Source organism: Cloeon dipterum, chromosome 3, assembly GCF_949628265.1.
Source record: "Cloeon dipterum chromosome 3, ieCloDipt1.1, whole genome shotgun sequence".
NCBI classification, from domain to species: domain Eukaryota; kingdom Metazoa; phylum Arthropoda; class Insecta; order Ephemeroptera; family Baetidae; genus Cloeon; species Cloeon dipterum.
Window position 1 is genome coordinate 27527150 of NC_088788.1, and position 14470 is coordinate 27541619.

General features: G+C 40.4%; 2 protein-coding genes across 2 annotated transcripts; one reads left to right on the plus strand and one right to left on the minus strand.

Annotated features, from left to right (window-relative positions):
* Positions 1 to 509: 509 nt before the first annotated feature.
* On the plus strand, positions 510 to 11382 carry LOC135939218 (heme peroxidase 2-like). The gene is made up of 10 exons (XM_065483476.1): positions 510 to 692; positions 6731 to 6930; positions 7154 to 7280; positions 7726 to 8083; positions 8281 to 8560; positions 8625 to 9083; positions 9135 to 9461; positions 9799 to 10207; positions 10265 to 10451; positions 10551 to 11382. The coding sequence occupies exons 1-10, from the start codon at positions 667 to 669 to the stop codon at positions 10830 to 10832; spliced, it is 2655 nt and encodes an 884-aa protein (XP_065339548.1). The 5' UTR covers positions 510 to 666; the 3' UTR covers positions 10833 to 11382.
* wmd (serine-threonine kinase receptor-associated protein wmd) lies at positions 11227 to 14233 on the minus strand. Its single transcript, XM_065483477.1, has 7 exons — positions 13991 to 14233; positions 13790 to 13929; positions 13345 to 13498; positions 12571 to 12695; positions 12400 to 12512; positions 12208 to 12344; positions 11227 to 12148 (listed from the first exon to the last, which is right to left on the minus strand). The coding sequence occupies exons 1-7, from the start codon at positions 14106 to 14108 to the stop codon at positions 11952 to 11954; spliced, it is 984 nt and encodes a 327-aa protein (XP_065339549.1). The 5' UTR covers positions 14109 to 14233; the 3' UTR covers positions 11227 to 11951.
* Positions 14234 to 14470: the final 237 nt, after the last annotated feature.

Below are 14470 nucleotides of genomic sequence, written 5' to 3' on the forward strand. Positions count from 1 at the left end.
AGTAAACATGTGACGAGTCGGTGTCGAAATAAACAATCATATTCAACAGGGCTCATTAGCATTTTACTGGCTTGGACGTATAAGTTTCGATTTTCACAATTAACATTCGGCAGGTACACGCCAAATTCAGCCTAGTTTCATAAGAATAAAAAGTAAAACTGCTCTGGGAATATGACGATCAGCAAAAAAAGGTATCAGACAAAGGAATTCCGCTCTGGAAAGCCCCGCTTTGCTACAGATCAACATACTGGACCCAAACAGCATATCGCAGTAGGCGTGCGGCGACTGCGGCTCCTTCTGCCTTGAACTGGTCCTCAACTCCTCGCGCGAAGATCACCGCACGCGCGGCGTCGCTTGCACTCTCATCGACAACAACAGCAGGAGTTTCAGGGGTGAAAGTTTTTCCTCGACGGCCAATGTCGGTTAGTTGGTCACATACACGGACGAACGAGATGCGAAGTTCCTCCTCCTCCACACCCAGTCTCCACCTGGTCGGTGCCCCCACTGTGGAGCACCTTACCAGCAGCCGCCAGCCCCCCGACGTACGCATTTTCGACTGTTTGTCTTGCATTTCCATAAGCCGCACACGGAAAGCAAAGTATTACCTGACAATTCTCTCGATCCGGCACTCAGTTATATTCCATATTCGCTAGTGGACGCACAGCCATGTATAGTGCCAGCCATATCCTGGGGTGAGTGCAATTAAGTGCATTTAATGTACTCTTAAAACTCTTAAAAATATCATACATCATGAATCTTATTTGGCTTATTTATTTTAAAAAGGTGTGCAATTATTTAATTTAAGAATCACGTTTGAAATATTGTTGTGAATCAATGAATATATGCATTCCTTACCGTTTTTCAAAAGTCATAAGGATTCGTTCCTGAGAAATTTCCCATTTTCTGTTCAACCCTAGGCAAGTATCAAAAAATATTTATTTCAAATAAATTATTAGAATCAAATTTGTATTATCATACATTTATTTATACTGGAAGTTGAAAATTAGTAGATGTATAGGAAATAACTGAATTCCTGAAGGCATCATTAGGTAACCTTTGACGCAAAATTATTGCAGATACATCGCACGTACGCAATATGATTCCGAGCAGGAAAACACGCTCATATCTATAGATACTTCGAGTAGAAATTTGTACGAGTGAAATTTGCTTAGCACGCAGCATGGAAAATTGACGTGTAGACGATAATCGGTAGCGACCTTCATCGTTTGACTGTGGCCCTTCAACTCTCAATAATTCATCTCGCACGAATGGCTTAACTTTCTACAGGTGAAAAAGTTAGCTGATTCTTTTTGATGGAATAAAAGGATCATGAAATTGTACTGAATTATTGTTAGGCGTAGCAATTTGACCCTTTTGGAGAAGAATTGCGCACTGAAAAGTGAAACCGCAGGCAACTCCTAAATTTTAAATGCTCGGCTGCAAAAGTTAGTAAATACACGGATGTACAGTTGAGTTGCGACTCTCTGCGTCGGCTACTTTTGCTTTCTTTGGGATTCATCTCGTGATTTATTTCACCTGGGCTCAACCTTTGGCATTTTTTTAAGAGAAAGAATTTTGAATGCCGACACCTATTGTTGTCATCCAAATCATTGGAGTTTCTTTCGCTTTCGTTCAGACCAAATATTACTTTTTAATTAGGAGTTGATATTTGAAATTAATTTCATGATTATCTTTTATGTACACCCTATATTTCATACTGAACATTTAAGTAATACAAATATGATATAAACATAAAATATAGATGCCTTTTTTACTGGAAACAGTAAATACATAGAAAATTGGGTTGAATAATAAAATCAAATTACTCAATTACTGTGAGATGTATTAATAATTTTGATAAACTGTCTTGGAGCCTTTCATGTTTGGTTTGCCGTATACATGAAAGCAGACGGACGGAATTTTTCCAAATAGAAAAAAATGACCTTGGTTTTAAAGTAAGTTTCCATTAAAATTTACTAGCTCGAATTTAATGACGTATTTTTTCATATTTGAGGAAACACTTTTACTGTGAACATTTTTTTCAATAAATCTATTTGAGACCTGAGATCTCTTATAGCTACTTATATTCATTCCTTTTCCTCCATTTCATTTCCATTTAATTGAAATGCTGACTACCACTCAATTTCATTAGTCATTACGCACTGGGAAACCCTGAAATGAACTTTCACAAAAATTTGTTCAATCAGAAATATCGAGAAATTTCTCTCATGCAGCGCTTAAGAAGTGTAGCGGATCACGCACATTCTGGCCTATGGTATGAAAAATAACTGCAAAAACTGGGCACGCACCTGTGTGGAATGTCGAAAATCGAATATTTCTCGCCACTATCAAGCTGTGAAGGGCAGAATAATAATTCTGTCATAGAAGTAATTCAGATCATCGTTTTTTGTAAAATATAAATAATTAGAATTTATTTTTATAATGTTTTTATTTGCAGCCAAATGTTCTGCTTTATCGCAGTCCAAATTTTCAATGCATATGTAATTATTTAAAAAAATAAAATGCAGACTATGTTAACCATTTTGACCGTTTGGATAAAGTTCGTTGGACGCTGAACTTTGATCGGTTTTTGTTTAATTACGTGACCTTGGTGCGGCTACTAGACCGGACCGCAGATGCCGGTGCTGCTTTCTCTCATGGTCGCACACATAATCATCATCACCAGCTTCACTTTCTCCGGTCCATTGTGCTGTTGGGCGGACGCCACGGGCGCCACGTGTGTATTCAGTTATAACTCTGATTATTCCTTTTATTATTTGACCACCGATTGTCTCGCTTGTAATTTGTTTGATGTCCAAAATCTAAAAGACCGCCGCATGAACATAAATGTACACGCTAGCAGCGGAGGTGCGGTCTGTCGACGTCGACCAAACAATGCGCGGCTCTCTTCTGGATGCGAGTTTTTTTTACAGCTGCTGATCTCAAGTGCGTGTGTTGAACCCTGCAGCGAGCAGGTGAAATCAAAATTCGGAGGAAAAAGACGCGTAGGATTATATCAGTTTCTGATACAGATTTACATATTCGAGGAGAAACTTTCTGTTTTGATTGCTGTCATAAGATTATTCGGAGCAAAGTTATCTCAAGTAATTGATTCTCTTGGCTGTGCAGCCGTCTAGATGTGTGTAGGAAGTTAAGAGAGTTCTTAGATGATATATCTAAAGACTTCCTTAAAAGAAACTCAAATAGAGGAGTTACTAACAAGTTGATTTATTCTTCAGCTTTCAACATTTATCTTTAAAAAATTACCATTTATCGTTTGTGGTAAGCAGTATTTTTTGGATTATTACCTCAAGATATGATGACGTAAAGTAACTGCTTTTGTTAGAATTTCAATGGGATTTTCGATTGTAATGTTTTTGTTTATTCTTATAACACAGAAACGTTGAACAGTAAAAAAGATACAGGCAACAAAGCTAGCGGGAAATCGATCAAACCGAATTCATCGCAATACATATAAGTCCGTGAGAACAATCACTGGCACGCGAAAATCTGCAAAAAGGAAAAATAAAATGTGCTTTGACAGCGTAAAATTAAATTAAAATGTTGTTGTGCACGCAGAGGTGCATGCTTAATAGCACGCGCCTTTGTGACAAAAGTCAAAGGAAAATGAGGCTTGACACGCACTCTTCTCTCCTCCGACTTCTCAGGTCGGCTGACAGGTGCAAATTCAACGCGTTCCTGCTGACCCACCTACCTACTAACTCTACGTTTTGGTGATTGTCATTCGCTAACGTGCGTTAATCGGCGAGAAATCTCTAACAACGACGACATAATCATTTTCCGTTTATTCTGCACACGCGATTCTATCTCTCTTCTCTTCTCTGAATTTTTTTCTTTTGTTAGGGAAAGACGTTCTCTCTTTCCTTTTCATTCGCGTGCATCATAGAGGATACCAAGTGGTGCTGACCTTCAACCTAAAAGGACGGGTTTAATTGACAATTCTTTTAATAGATTCGAAAACTAAACATCGCCTTTCTCTTTTTAAATTACAAATTTGTTGTATGCATTATTATGGTCAAGCTTTCAAATCAAATTTGATACGAGGTGTCTATATTTAACCAAGAGAAACGTACGATAGACGATGCTTAATAACATACTCTATAATATATATAAGCTACTTAAATAATTGAGCGGTGTGTGTACTCTTTGCCGGTGCCGATTTAATCACTTTGTAAACACCCGCAATTTGCAGTAATTTAAATAATTTTACTCGATACACACTCGCTCACTTAAGAACAAGGAAAACGAGGAAAACTTTAATATATGAGCTACGAAGAAATCCGCAAAAATGAATTTTCTTCTCAACGAGACGTTGGCCTTTTCTCTTTCGTGCCAATTTGGTCCATTGACCATGCTTAGAACTAGCAAAATTGCGAAGAACCAGCTTTGTGCGTATTTGGACAGCTGAACGAACGACGAGACTCGATTTTGAATTCAAAAGTCGATAAAGTGCCCCTCTCTCCTTAAACTGCTGGGAGCCACAGGCCAAAATTTTCACCTCTTATTTGTGCTTGACTCCTCTCGTTAGCAGAGGAGGTCGATTTCGTTCTTCGCATTTTCGTCTACGCACGTATCAACATATTAGCTTGCCGCAAAAATTACAGCTCACAGCAATAACGTGCCGCGCACGTCTCTGTAAATTGAAGACGGTTATAGAGGCGAGAAAGGTTTGTTTTAAAGGTCTATCAGAGATGGGTGCGACGAGATAAATTGAGAGAAAATAGTGATGCATCGAGAAAGAGAGCATTTCTATTTCTAGCCTACACTATCGTCGTCTATACCTGGAAAACTTTTCTTTTCAAAAATGCAGCCTGCAGCCTTGAGGTGCCGATGCACTTTTTCATTCAGCCGCAGACTTTGTATCACTCTCACCACATGTTTTGTTTTTATTGTCTACCTCCGTTTTTTAATGGTTAGCCGCCACCGAGTTAATTAAAACTTAACGATCGTTCGGGAATTTCGTTTTCGTGCCGAGGCTTTCTTTCACTCTCATTAAGAACTTGCGAGAAACATCTCGTTTCCAGACAGGAGAGAGGATGACCACATAGTGATGCAACTTTCATGTCTGATAAGATCGCTGGATTAATTTATTTTCTAGCATTCTCTGGTATAAATCTTCTAAAGAATTTTGCTCTGTAAAAATTTATGTAATACAATTTTGAAAAAAGCACCGATAACCGCTAAAAGCTTTTTCTGAGTTATGCAATTTTACATAAAATATTTAACTGTACAAAGAATTTTATGACTCCGACTCGTTGAATGATGACAAGCAAAATATTTCGTAAGAGTAGGTTTTGTCTCAACCGTTAAGCTAGAACAATAGACATTTTAATTGAAGAGCTTAAATAATTTAGACAGTACCATTTCTCCAGCATCATATATCGGTGTCGTGACCTTTCTTGAGTCAACGGCGCGCACTGTGTATGCTGATCCAAATAGCATAGAATATGCTAACGTGGTTCCATATATGGGATAAAAATCTGGCGCAAATTAAACAATAAATTTCCAAGGAATTCTGCAATCAAAAAGGATGTCCTGAATGTCCTCTAGCCTACTACTAATGCACAAGAAACTCTTTATATTATCGTTTTCAAGATATGTGTGTTAACATCTTCGTAAATCAGCTGAGAATTTCTATTTATTAAACTCTCAAATGCCTTACTGACGGAGCGAATATGCAAATATTTACAAGAATCGTCCGCATTCAAGTGGAATATTTACATTTGTGATTGGCGAATTTCCTTTTCTTCGTGTCCCCGGTGTGTCGAACGACTGTACAAGTGTATACAGCATGCAGGTGTCGACGAAAGGAGCAACTTTCTTCCGAGCGGAATTCACGTGCCTTCAGATTCAAAGGCGACCCACCGCGATACAAAAAGCGCACGGTCTCGTTAATAGTCTGCTGTACCGCATTGTTTTTCGTCCTTGTTAAGTCTCGTTACGGGCAAGAGTGAATTTATTACCTCGGAGAAAAGTGCAGATCCGCCAGAGAGAGAAATTATGTCTAAGGCGGGGCCAAAGATAAATGAACCAAAGCGAATACTAGTGCGCTGAGATCATGCATTATGCTCTCTCGGCTCAGCAGCGCGCTTGAATATATCATGTGCTTGTGGCGGTTTAGGTCCTCTTGCCTTCCTTCCATACTTGTACTCAAAGCAAAGAAAATAGAGCTTTCATACATCCTTATCCTTTTAAAGATAGTGCGAAAATTCGCCAGCACTTTTCCACGAATTACAGTGCTGAGACGATTTGATGGATATAAAACTTAAAAATGTAATTATAACCTTTTAAGAATGAATCTCCCGGTCGATCTGTGCAGTTATTTTTTCATAACTGTTAGTTTTGAATATAAACATTACTGTTCAATGTGTCAAGAAAATTATAAATTTATGAGGAAGAATAATTTTTAATGCACTCGTTGACTCTTTTATTGGATGTTTACTCTCACACTTTGTCATAAATACATTAATATATCACAAGTCAATTAAAAATGGAAATCATATGAGAAAGGGCGGCACTTCAAGAAAGCAAGTGAATTAAGATCGCCCCTGCCCTGGAGGACAGTGCCAAGCAGTTTTTATAGTTCTTTTTACAATTTGAAATCTCAGTGAGCTAATTACTCGAGTTAATTAGTTCCAACGACAGTTTTCTCCTTTTAAAAGTATGTTGTGAAAATGTGAAATTTTAACATAACTTTGACTTGTTGCAGATTCGTATCAATATGCTTATTCGCACAAGCACAATTAACGCAAATGCCAGATGTGAACGCGCCTGAAGAACGCAGACCACCGCCATGGGAACCTCCAGGGCGAGTTTATTTTACCAAGGACCAGGTGTTGCGAGCAGTGGAACGTGCAAAGGAGAGGCTCAAGGCTAGGAAGGAGGAAGAATTTCTTCGCTGGAGCGAAAGTGAGTTAATGGGTCTCTTTTATTCTCTCGAAATGTTTTATGACTTTATTATGCGTAATAAATCGATCCTGAATAGTAAAAAACAAACATTCTCGGATTCGGTTGACAAACATATTCGTGTTTTTCATCAATTATTAAATTTACTTAAACAATGTCTTGGTAGAATTAAATGAGAATTGCTATAGTTTAAATATAAAACTTAAATGGATTGTGCATACTTTAGATGGACGTACGGACCCACCTTCACCGCACGGCGCCATGGCTGCTTTGTTCAACAAACCAACCCCAGACGCCTTGGAGCGAGCCAACGTGTCCCATCTCTACGAAATGGCCTCGGAGGAGCTATTCAGGTAAACAAGCAATGATTCTACTAAGAGAAAAATGACCTTTATTACAATTTGGCACTCCTGATTTTGATGCAATTCATCATTTCCACGATAGAACTATACAGTACGTGGTCAACTGTTAAGGTTTATTGATTGATAATTTGGTCATAGATAGATATATATATATATATATATATATATATATATATATATATATATAATTTTCATATTTTTCATTTTTCCGGCGATGGCCTCAATTGCTGTAATTTTTAACGACATTGATAACTTAAAATTATTTCACCTATGAAACGAAATGTATTAATTCAATGATGAAAAACGAAATTAATTCAAGGTAATCTTTGGTTTTTTAAACATTTAAAGAAACGTGTTTGTATAGTCAAGTTGCACCGACAGCATTCTTCTTCTTGGTTTAGATACTTAGTTGTTACTAATTAGGTTTCCCCCTTAGAATCAGCACAAACCGTGTTCGTCGTCAGCTAGGAGGCGATCTGATTGACTTCGGGCCAAACAGCGTTTTTGAAGACAACTCGTTGAACAACAACTTTGGCCAGTTTCAAAACTCAGATATAATCGAAGTTATTCCACCGCCACCCAGTCTTCAAAAGTGCGGCTTGACTGAACCGTCAGTGTGTGACCCAACGTCGCCATTCAGAACCTTCAGCGGCGTGTGCAACAACCTGGCCAGGCCTAATTTAGGAAGGTCCCTGACGCCTTACACACGTCTGCTCCCTGCTGCTTACCAGGACAGAGTGTCTGTTCCCAGAGTTACCGGCATAAGTGGACGACCTTTGCCCTCTCCCAGAATTGTGAGCATTATTTAGACACGATGGTATATTTAAATTTTTACAAGGTGCTGTTATTCCCATGTATGATTTAATTTTTATGGACTTTTAAATTCATTGTAATTGAGATATATACTCCCCGCAGAACACGAATGCGCTGCGAGTTGCATGCTCTATAAGCATCGATATTATTTTGTATAAGATTTTATTTTTTATTTCAGATCTCAACCTTGGTTCACAGAGATGTGAGTCACTTGAGCTCTCGCTTCTCCCTCATGCTCATGCAATTTGGACAATTTTTGGACCACGACATATCCTTCACGCCTAATCACCGCAGCTTCTCTGCTTCAATCCCTGACTGTGCGAGTTGCGATTCTTCCAGACACCCTGAATGTATGCCGATTCCTGTTCCCATCAATGATCCTTTCCACCCTCCTCCCAACAATGGCAGGCCGAAGTGTTTCGCGTTCATAAGGTCCCTGCCTGGACAGTTGAACTTTGGTTCGTGAAATAAATTAATAATTTTTAAGGAAACAATCTCTAAGACAGCGCATTGGTTTTGTAGGTCCTCGCGAGCAAGTGAACCAAAATTCGGCTTTCATCGATGCATCTCAAGTGTACGGAGAGCACATTTGCCGAACCACATCGCTACGCGCGCCTGGGGGCCGCATGAACGCCACCTTTTTCCCTCCGATGGGTCCCAACTCTCGAGCTAGAGAGCTCTTGCCTCAGGTGACCAGCAATTGCAGGGGCACGTGCTTCGCCGCGGGCGACGGCAGGGCCAGCGAGCAGCCAGGCCTGACCATCATGCACACAATTTTCATGAGGGAGCACAACCGACTGGCGGACGCCCTGCACCAGATAAACCCTCGCTGGAGCGAAGAAACGGTCTTTCACCAAGCAAGAAAAATCGTTGCAGCTCAAGTTCAGCACATCGCCTTCTCGGAATTCTTGCCGCGGATTTTGGGACCTGACAATGTTGCTAAAAACAATCTTGGGCTTCTCTCTGATGGATACTATAATGGTGAAAAATATTTTTCTTAACGAAACAATTATTTCACACAACCCTCCATAGGCTACAATGCGTCCTGTGATCCGCGCGTCTACAATGAGTTCGTGGCGGCAGCCTTCAGGTTCGGCCACAGCCTCGTTCGCCCCCACCTTCCCCGTGTTGGTGCCCGCTGGGAGCCACTGACCCCTCCGCTTCTGCTGAGAGAAAATTTCTTTGACAGCAGCTCACTGATGAACCCCAGAATGATGGATGAGCTGATCAGAGGCCTCCTTGCCTCCCCCACAGAAGATGCTGATAGGTTTATTAGCGGTGAGGTCACCAACCACTTGTTTGAGGCGCGCAGAAATCCATTTTCTGGCTTGGACATAGCAGCCCTCAACATTCAAAGAGGTAAACTTGTACACTTTATTCAGAATTAGACCAGAAAAATTAATTCTTTAATGCATTATAAAAAATCACGCTATTAAGAATTCAGAGTGTCAAAAATTTAATTTACTTTCTTTAAAATATAAATTCTAAATTTAAATTTTTTACGAAAATATTCTAAACAACCAAGTAATCCGTAAAATTTATAATTGGTTTAAACATTTTTATTTCAATTTTTAAAATGGAATAATAGTCATTTAAAATATTAACCGATATGGTAATAAATGCAATTTTAAATTAGTAATGTCCATTTCAATACATAGTACAATTATTTTCAATTTATAAATTAATAAATCTTCAGGTCGCGATCATGGTCTGCAGTCTTACAACGAGTACCGTGCAATGTGTGGCTTGAAAAAAGCTATTGTGTGGGATGATTTGCTAGGCGAAATGACAGTCGAAGCTGCAGAAACCCTGCGTGGTGTCTACGGGAACGTTGACGATGTTGACTTGTACCCAGGTGGAGCGAGTGAAAGTGCTTTGCCTGGAGCTTTAGTTGGTCCAACCTTCTCCTGCATCATCGCCATGCAGTTCAGGAAGTTCAGGGACTGTGACAGATTCTGGTACGAGACCGGCTCTCAGGTCGAAAGGTTTTCGCCCGCCCAATTGGCAGAGCTGCGCAAAACCAGTCTATCCAAAATCATCTGCAACAACATGGACGTCCCTATCGACATTCAACTTGCAGCTTTTGACCTGCCGAATGGATCAACGTAGGAGTTGACCAACAATTGTTTTTTTATATTTTAATTTGAGACTATGTTGTGCAGGAATCCACGAGTAGACTGTAAGACACTGAATGGAATAGACCTTAATGCTTGGCGGGAATTCGGGGTCCAGGGTAGGGCGCTCAATTCAGGCCCTGGTTCATTTTGCCAATTCAACGAGCGTGTAGTGAGAATTGGAGAAAGCCAACTTGTATTGCCGTGTACAAGTTGCCAATGCACAATAACAGGGGTAAGAATGATATTACAGTAATTCATTACTTTAGTAAATTAAATCCCAGGCATTAAATTCAATTGACTTCTTATCTACAAACACGTGTATTTCCTCCAGATGAGATGCAAATCAATCAGGGTAACCGACTGCAGTGCTCTGATCTCTCGCGTTGGACTAGCAGCAATGCGCCGGGACGTAGTCTGCATGGCTCAGTGCAGAAGAATCCTCTCGAACGAGCCTTCAGGTCCTCCTGGACCTCCCTTGGCCACAGCGCCTCTCTTGGGCAGACCACCCGGTCCGCCTGGCCCACCCGCCCCTGAAGAGGGTGGAATTCTCAACAATCTCAGCCTGAAGGGAATGCGACCGCTATTCAACCGGCTCCTTGGATTCTTGGGATGAGATCAATGACATGTATTGCTCAATGAAAATATTTATAGAGTTTTGTATCAAAGTCCACAGCGTGTTCGAAATATCAGTGCGAAAAAACTGTAAATAGTTTTGCTAAAATCAGTTTTTGTTTTGATTTTTTGTGGAAAGTTTAATTTGTTGAGAAACACTTAGCATGTTATTTTGACTGATATAATTTGGTGCTCTGGTTACGTGTTAATCAAATGGTTGTTTGTTCATTTCATTGGTGAAAGGTCTGGGGGATAAGCTGTAGTAGTCACAATTGCCATGCCCTAAGGGCCTCAATATGTCATAAATCAAGAGTACAATTTATTCCCAGATATTTTTCGCAAGTGTTGGTTGAAATGTATCCAAAGGTTTCAATTTAAGTATGAAAAATTCAGGCTTGACGCAACAATTAATTTATTATTGTAAGAAAAAACAAGATTTACTGTGATCACTTATAACTGAATTAGTTTAAGAATAGTGTCGAATTAAGTGTGCACTACAGAATTAAAAGTGTTTGAAACTCAATGCAAATAAATACAGTATCATGATTAAACTAACACTTTTTTAATTTTTTGGATATGTGATGAACCTCGTCAATGCTGGTTTTATTGCATCAACAATTAACTAAGCTTTCAGTCAGGAAATGCAAAATCAGAGAGAACATTACGTGCAAAAAATAAATAAGTAGCAATTTGCTTCAGGGCTTGCAGGAGCACTTATTCAAATTCTCTTGTCAAATCTACTGGCAAGCCAGAGGTTTGTCCTTGACACGCACAGTCCTTGAAAAATATTTCTCTTTTCGTCTAGCGTAAATGGAAGGGGGTTCTTCGCTTCAAATAGCTTCTAACTTCAACATTCATCAGCTGTCTTGAGCATTTCAGGCACAAAATCGTCGGGGTGTTTATCATATTATTAATTATTTGGTGCATCGTGACCATACAAATGGCTGCAATAAATTTAGCTTGTAATCTGAATTTCGGTCAAAACACACTCAAAAGCACCTTCTACGAAAATGAATTCGAGATCTACAGCTAAACAAAGTCACAGCTAAAGACAACTGATTGCAAATTTGATTGGACAGCCCGCTTCTCAATTCGTAATTCTGTGGGACAAATCACCTTCCTACGTGGCCTGAGGAGGGGCGACCGGATCAGGCAAGATAGCTGGAACACCGTCGACACACTTCCACAGGCCGTAGGTCTTTCCCACGGTTGTCTGCCACAAACGCAGCGTGCCGTCCTCTGAGCCAGAAGCGTACAGCTCCCCATCAGGCGAGAACCGAATGCAGTGGACAGGACCAAAGTGTCCCTTGAATGACTCTGAAAAACAGGGGTTAATTTAAAATTGGGAATATTTAAAATCAAGTTTGAACTCTTACCGATTTCATTCCCTGATGAATAATCAAATTTGTAAACCTTTAAGTCTTCACCTCCACAAACAAACATTGACTTTTCAGGCGACAGAGAGGCAGAGTTTACTTGTGTTGGCACTTTCACTTCCTTCACTTTTTCCAGACTGGGGAGAAACCATGCTAAGCTCCTAATATTCTTTAAAAATTTAATTCACTTACGTATCAGCTTTCCAGAAGCTAACATAGTTTCCGTGAGTTGTGGTGATGATTGTTCCATCTGGAGAAACTTCAAGACTGCTTGGAATGGCACTAAATTCCAACTTTTGGATCTCCTAGTGGTTTGAAATACCATTTTAGGTTACAAAGTGTGCACATCAAGTGACATCAAACCTGTCCTGAACTGCGATCCCAGACCCTCAGGGTCTTGTCGTCGGCACATGAAACAAGGCAGGAGCCTTCACGGAAGAACACAGCATGTTTGAGAGAGGCAGTATGGCCAGTAAAGACAACAGGGTCTGCGAACATCAAAATAGACAAACATAAACCAGAATTAAGACTTCACTTCGATAGTTTCAATTAAAATAACCTGATAATTAACAGAATATTGTTTTATGTTTAGGTATCTTTGTATCTATTTATGTAGACTTTAAAGAATGTGCGCCTGTTAAAAATAAATCTTCGCTTCACTTTTGTTAGAGGTAACTAACGATGAATTAAATAAATGTGAATTGTGAGCATCAACTAAGTAGGAAGCAGAGAAGATTATTTAAATCATTGATTGCAATGAACACGATAAAAATATAACAAAATAGGCAAAATACTAAGTTTCCAGTAATTAATATGGAAGTATACAAGTTAAATTAACTTAAAAAACACAACTGAATCACTTTAAAACGATCAAAAAACTTAAAAGAAACGCAAGGAATAAAAAATAATCATTTAAGTCATTTTTCACTCCTCTTGCTGGCATTTCTTAACAAAAGCGAATAATTACTCTATCCTCGTGATGATTATTAGAAACACATTCCAAAAATGCGCTTTAACCAAACAGTCGCGTGCCCATCAAAGTAAACGGCCTTGCAGAAGGAGAAGAAGGCAAGCTGCATAGAAAGTGCATCTAGCCTTGACCAAATGCATCGCGCTGTCGTGAAAGCATCATTTTACCTGCTTCGGGTTTGTTGAGATCGTAAATTCTGATCAGCTTCTCATTGCTGCCTGTGGCCAAGAGATGGGGGTCGACAACGTTAAAGTCGACACTCTTGACGATGTGGTTGTGCTGGAAAGAGTGGATCTCCTCGCCGGACAGCGCATCCCACACCTGTTCAACACATGTTCCAACAGGAAATGAGAAAAAGTAATAATAAAATAATGAATTTGCAACAACTGATAAATTTTGATAAATTTAATTATGCATTTGCTGGTTTTAACTATTTTGTAAGAGGAATTGTTGCCTAAGCCGAAATGAAAACCTGGGAGCCATTCAAACGATCGACCAAAACACCAATCGAAGCACAACAAAAAATCAGGTCAAATTTAGTGACCTTCCTCTGGGCGTGCTCGAGAGAAAGGCTGGGCGCGCGCACAACAAAAACAAAAACAAGTCCGTAACCTTCGCTGAGAAATCGGCTGCTCCGGACGCCGCCCTCGTGGCGTCGGGGTTGAGAGCTACCCCCCAGACGGCACCCTTGTGGCCCTCAAAGGTGCCGATCCAGTCGCCGGTGTCGCCCTGCCGCAGCATCGGCTTGCCATCTGTCCAAATGACACACTTTGTTAGAATCAGGTCGCCGACACTTTTGGCCGACTCACGCACCTTTACACGCCGAAATGACGTAATAGCCGCTGTCGACAATGCCGCTGAAGGCCAGCTGAACGACGGGCCGCGTGTGCCCGCTGCAGGTCAGCGGAGTCTGGCGCAGGTTGGACGACATCGTGTGTACCTGGCAGTCTATCGCACACAACACTGTTCACCTGACTAGCCAGACAACAACACAGCCTTCCGAGCGAGCGAGCGAGCTGGCCGCCGGCGTTTCTCGCTTGTTTCCTTCGACGTGGAATGAGCTTTCAGCAGCTGACACAAGGTGGCATAGGCACACAACATCGCTACGTAGGCAACTGCTGGTGCTCACGTGCCACGCGGGTTGCCTGTTGAGGCAGATCAAGGCAAAGACGCCGCAGAGACAGCGCTAAAAGCTGAAAAAACGGGGGTGACCAAGAAACCGGAGGGAAAAGTTGAAATAATTTAATTAGCTTTAAAGAAGTCAAGTAATCTCAGCCAATTAACTTTTGTTAA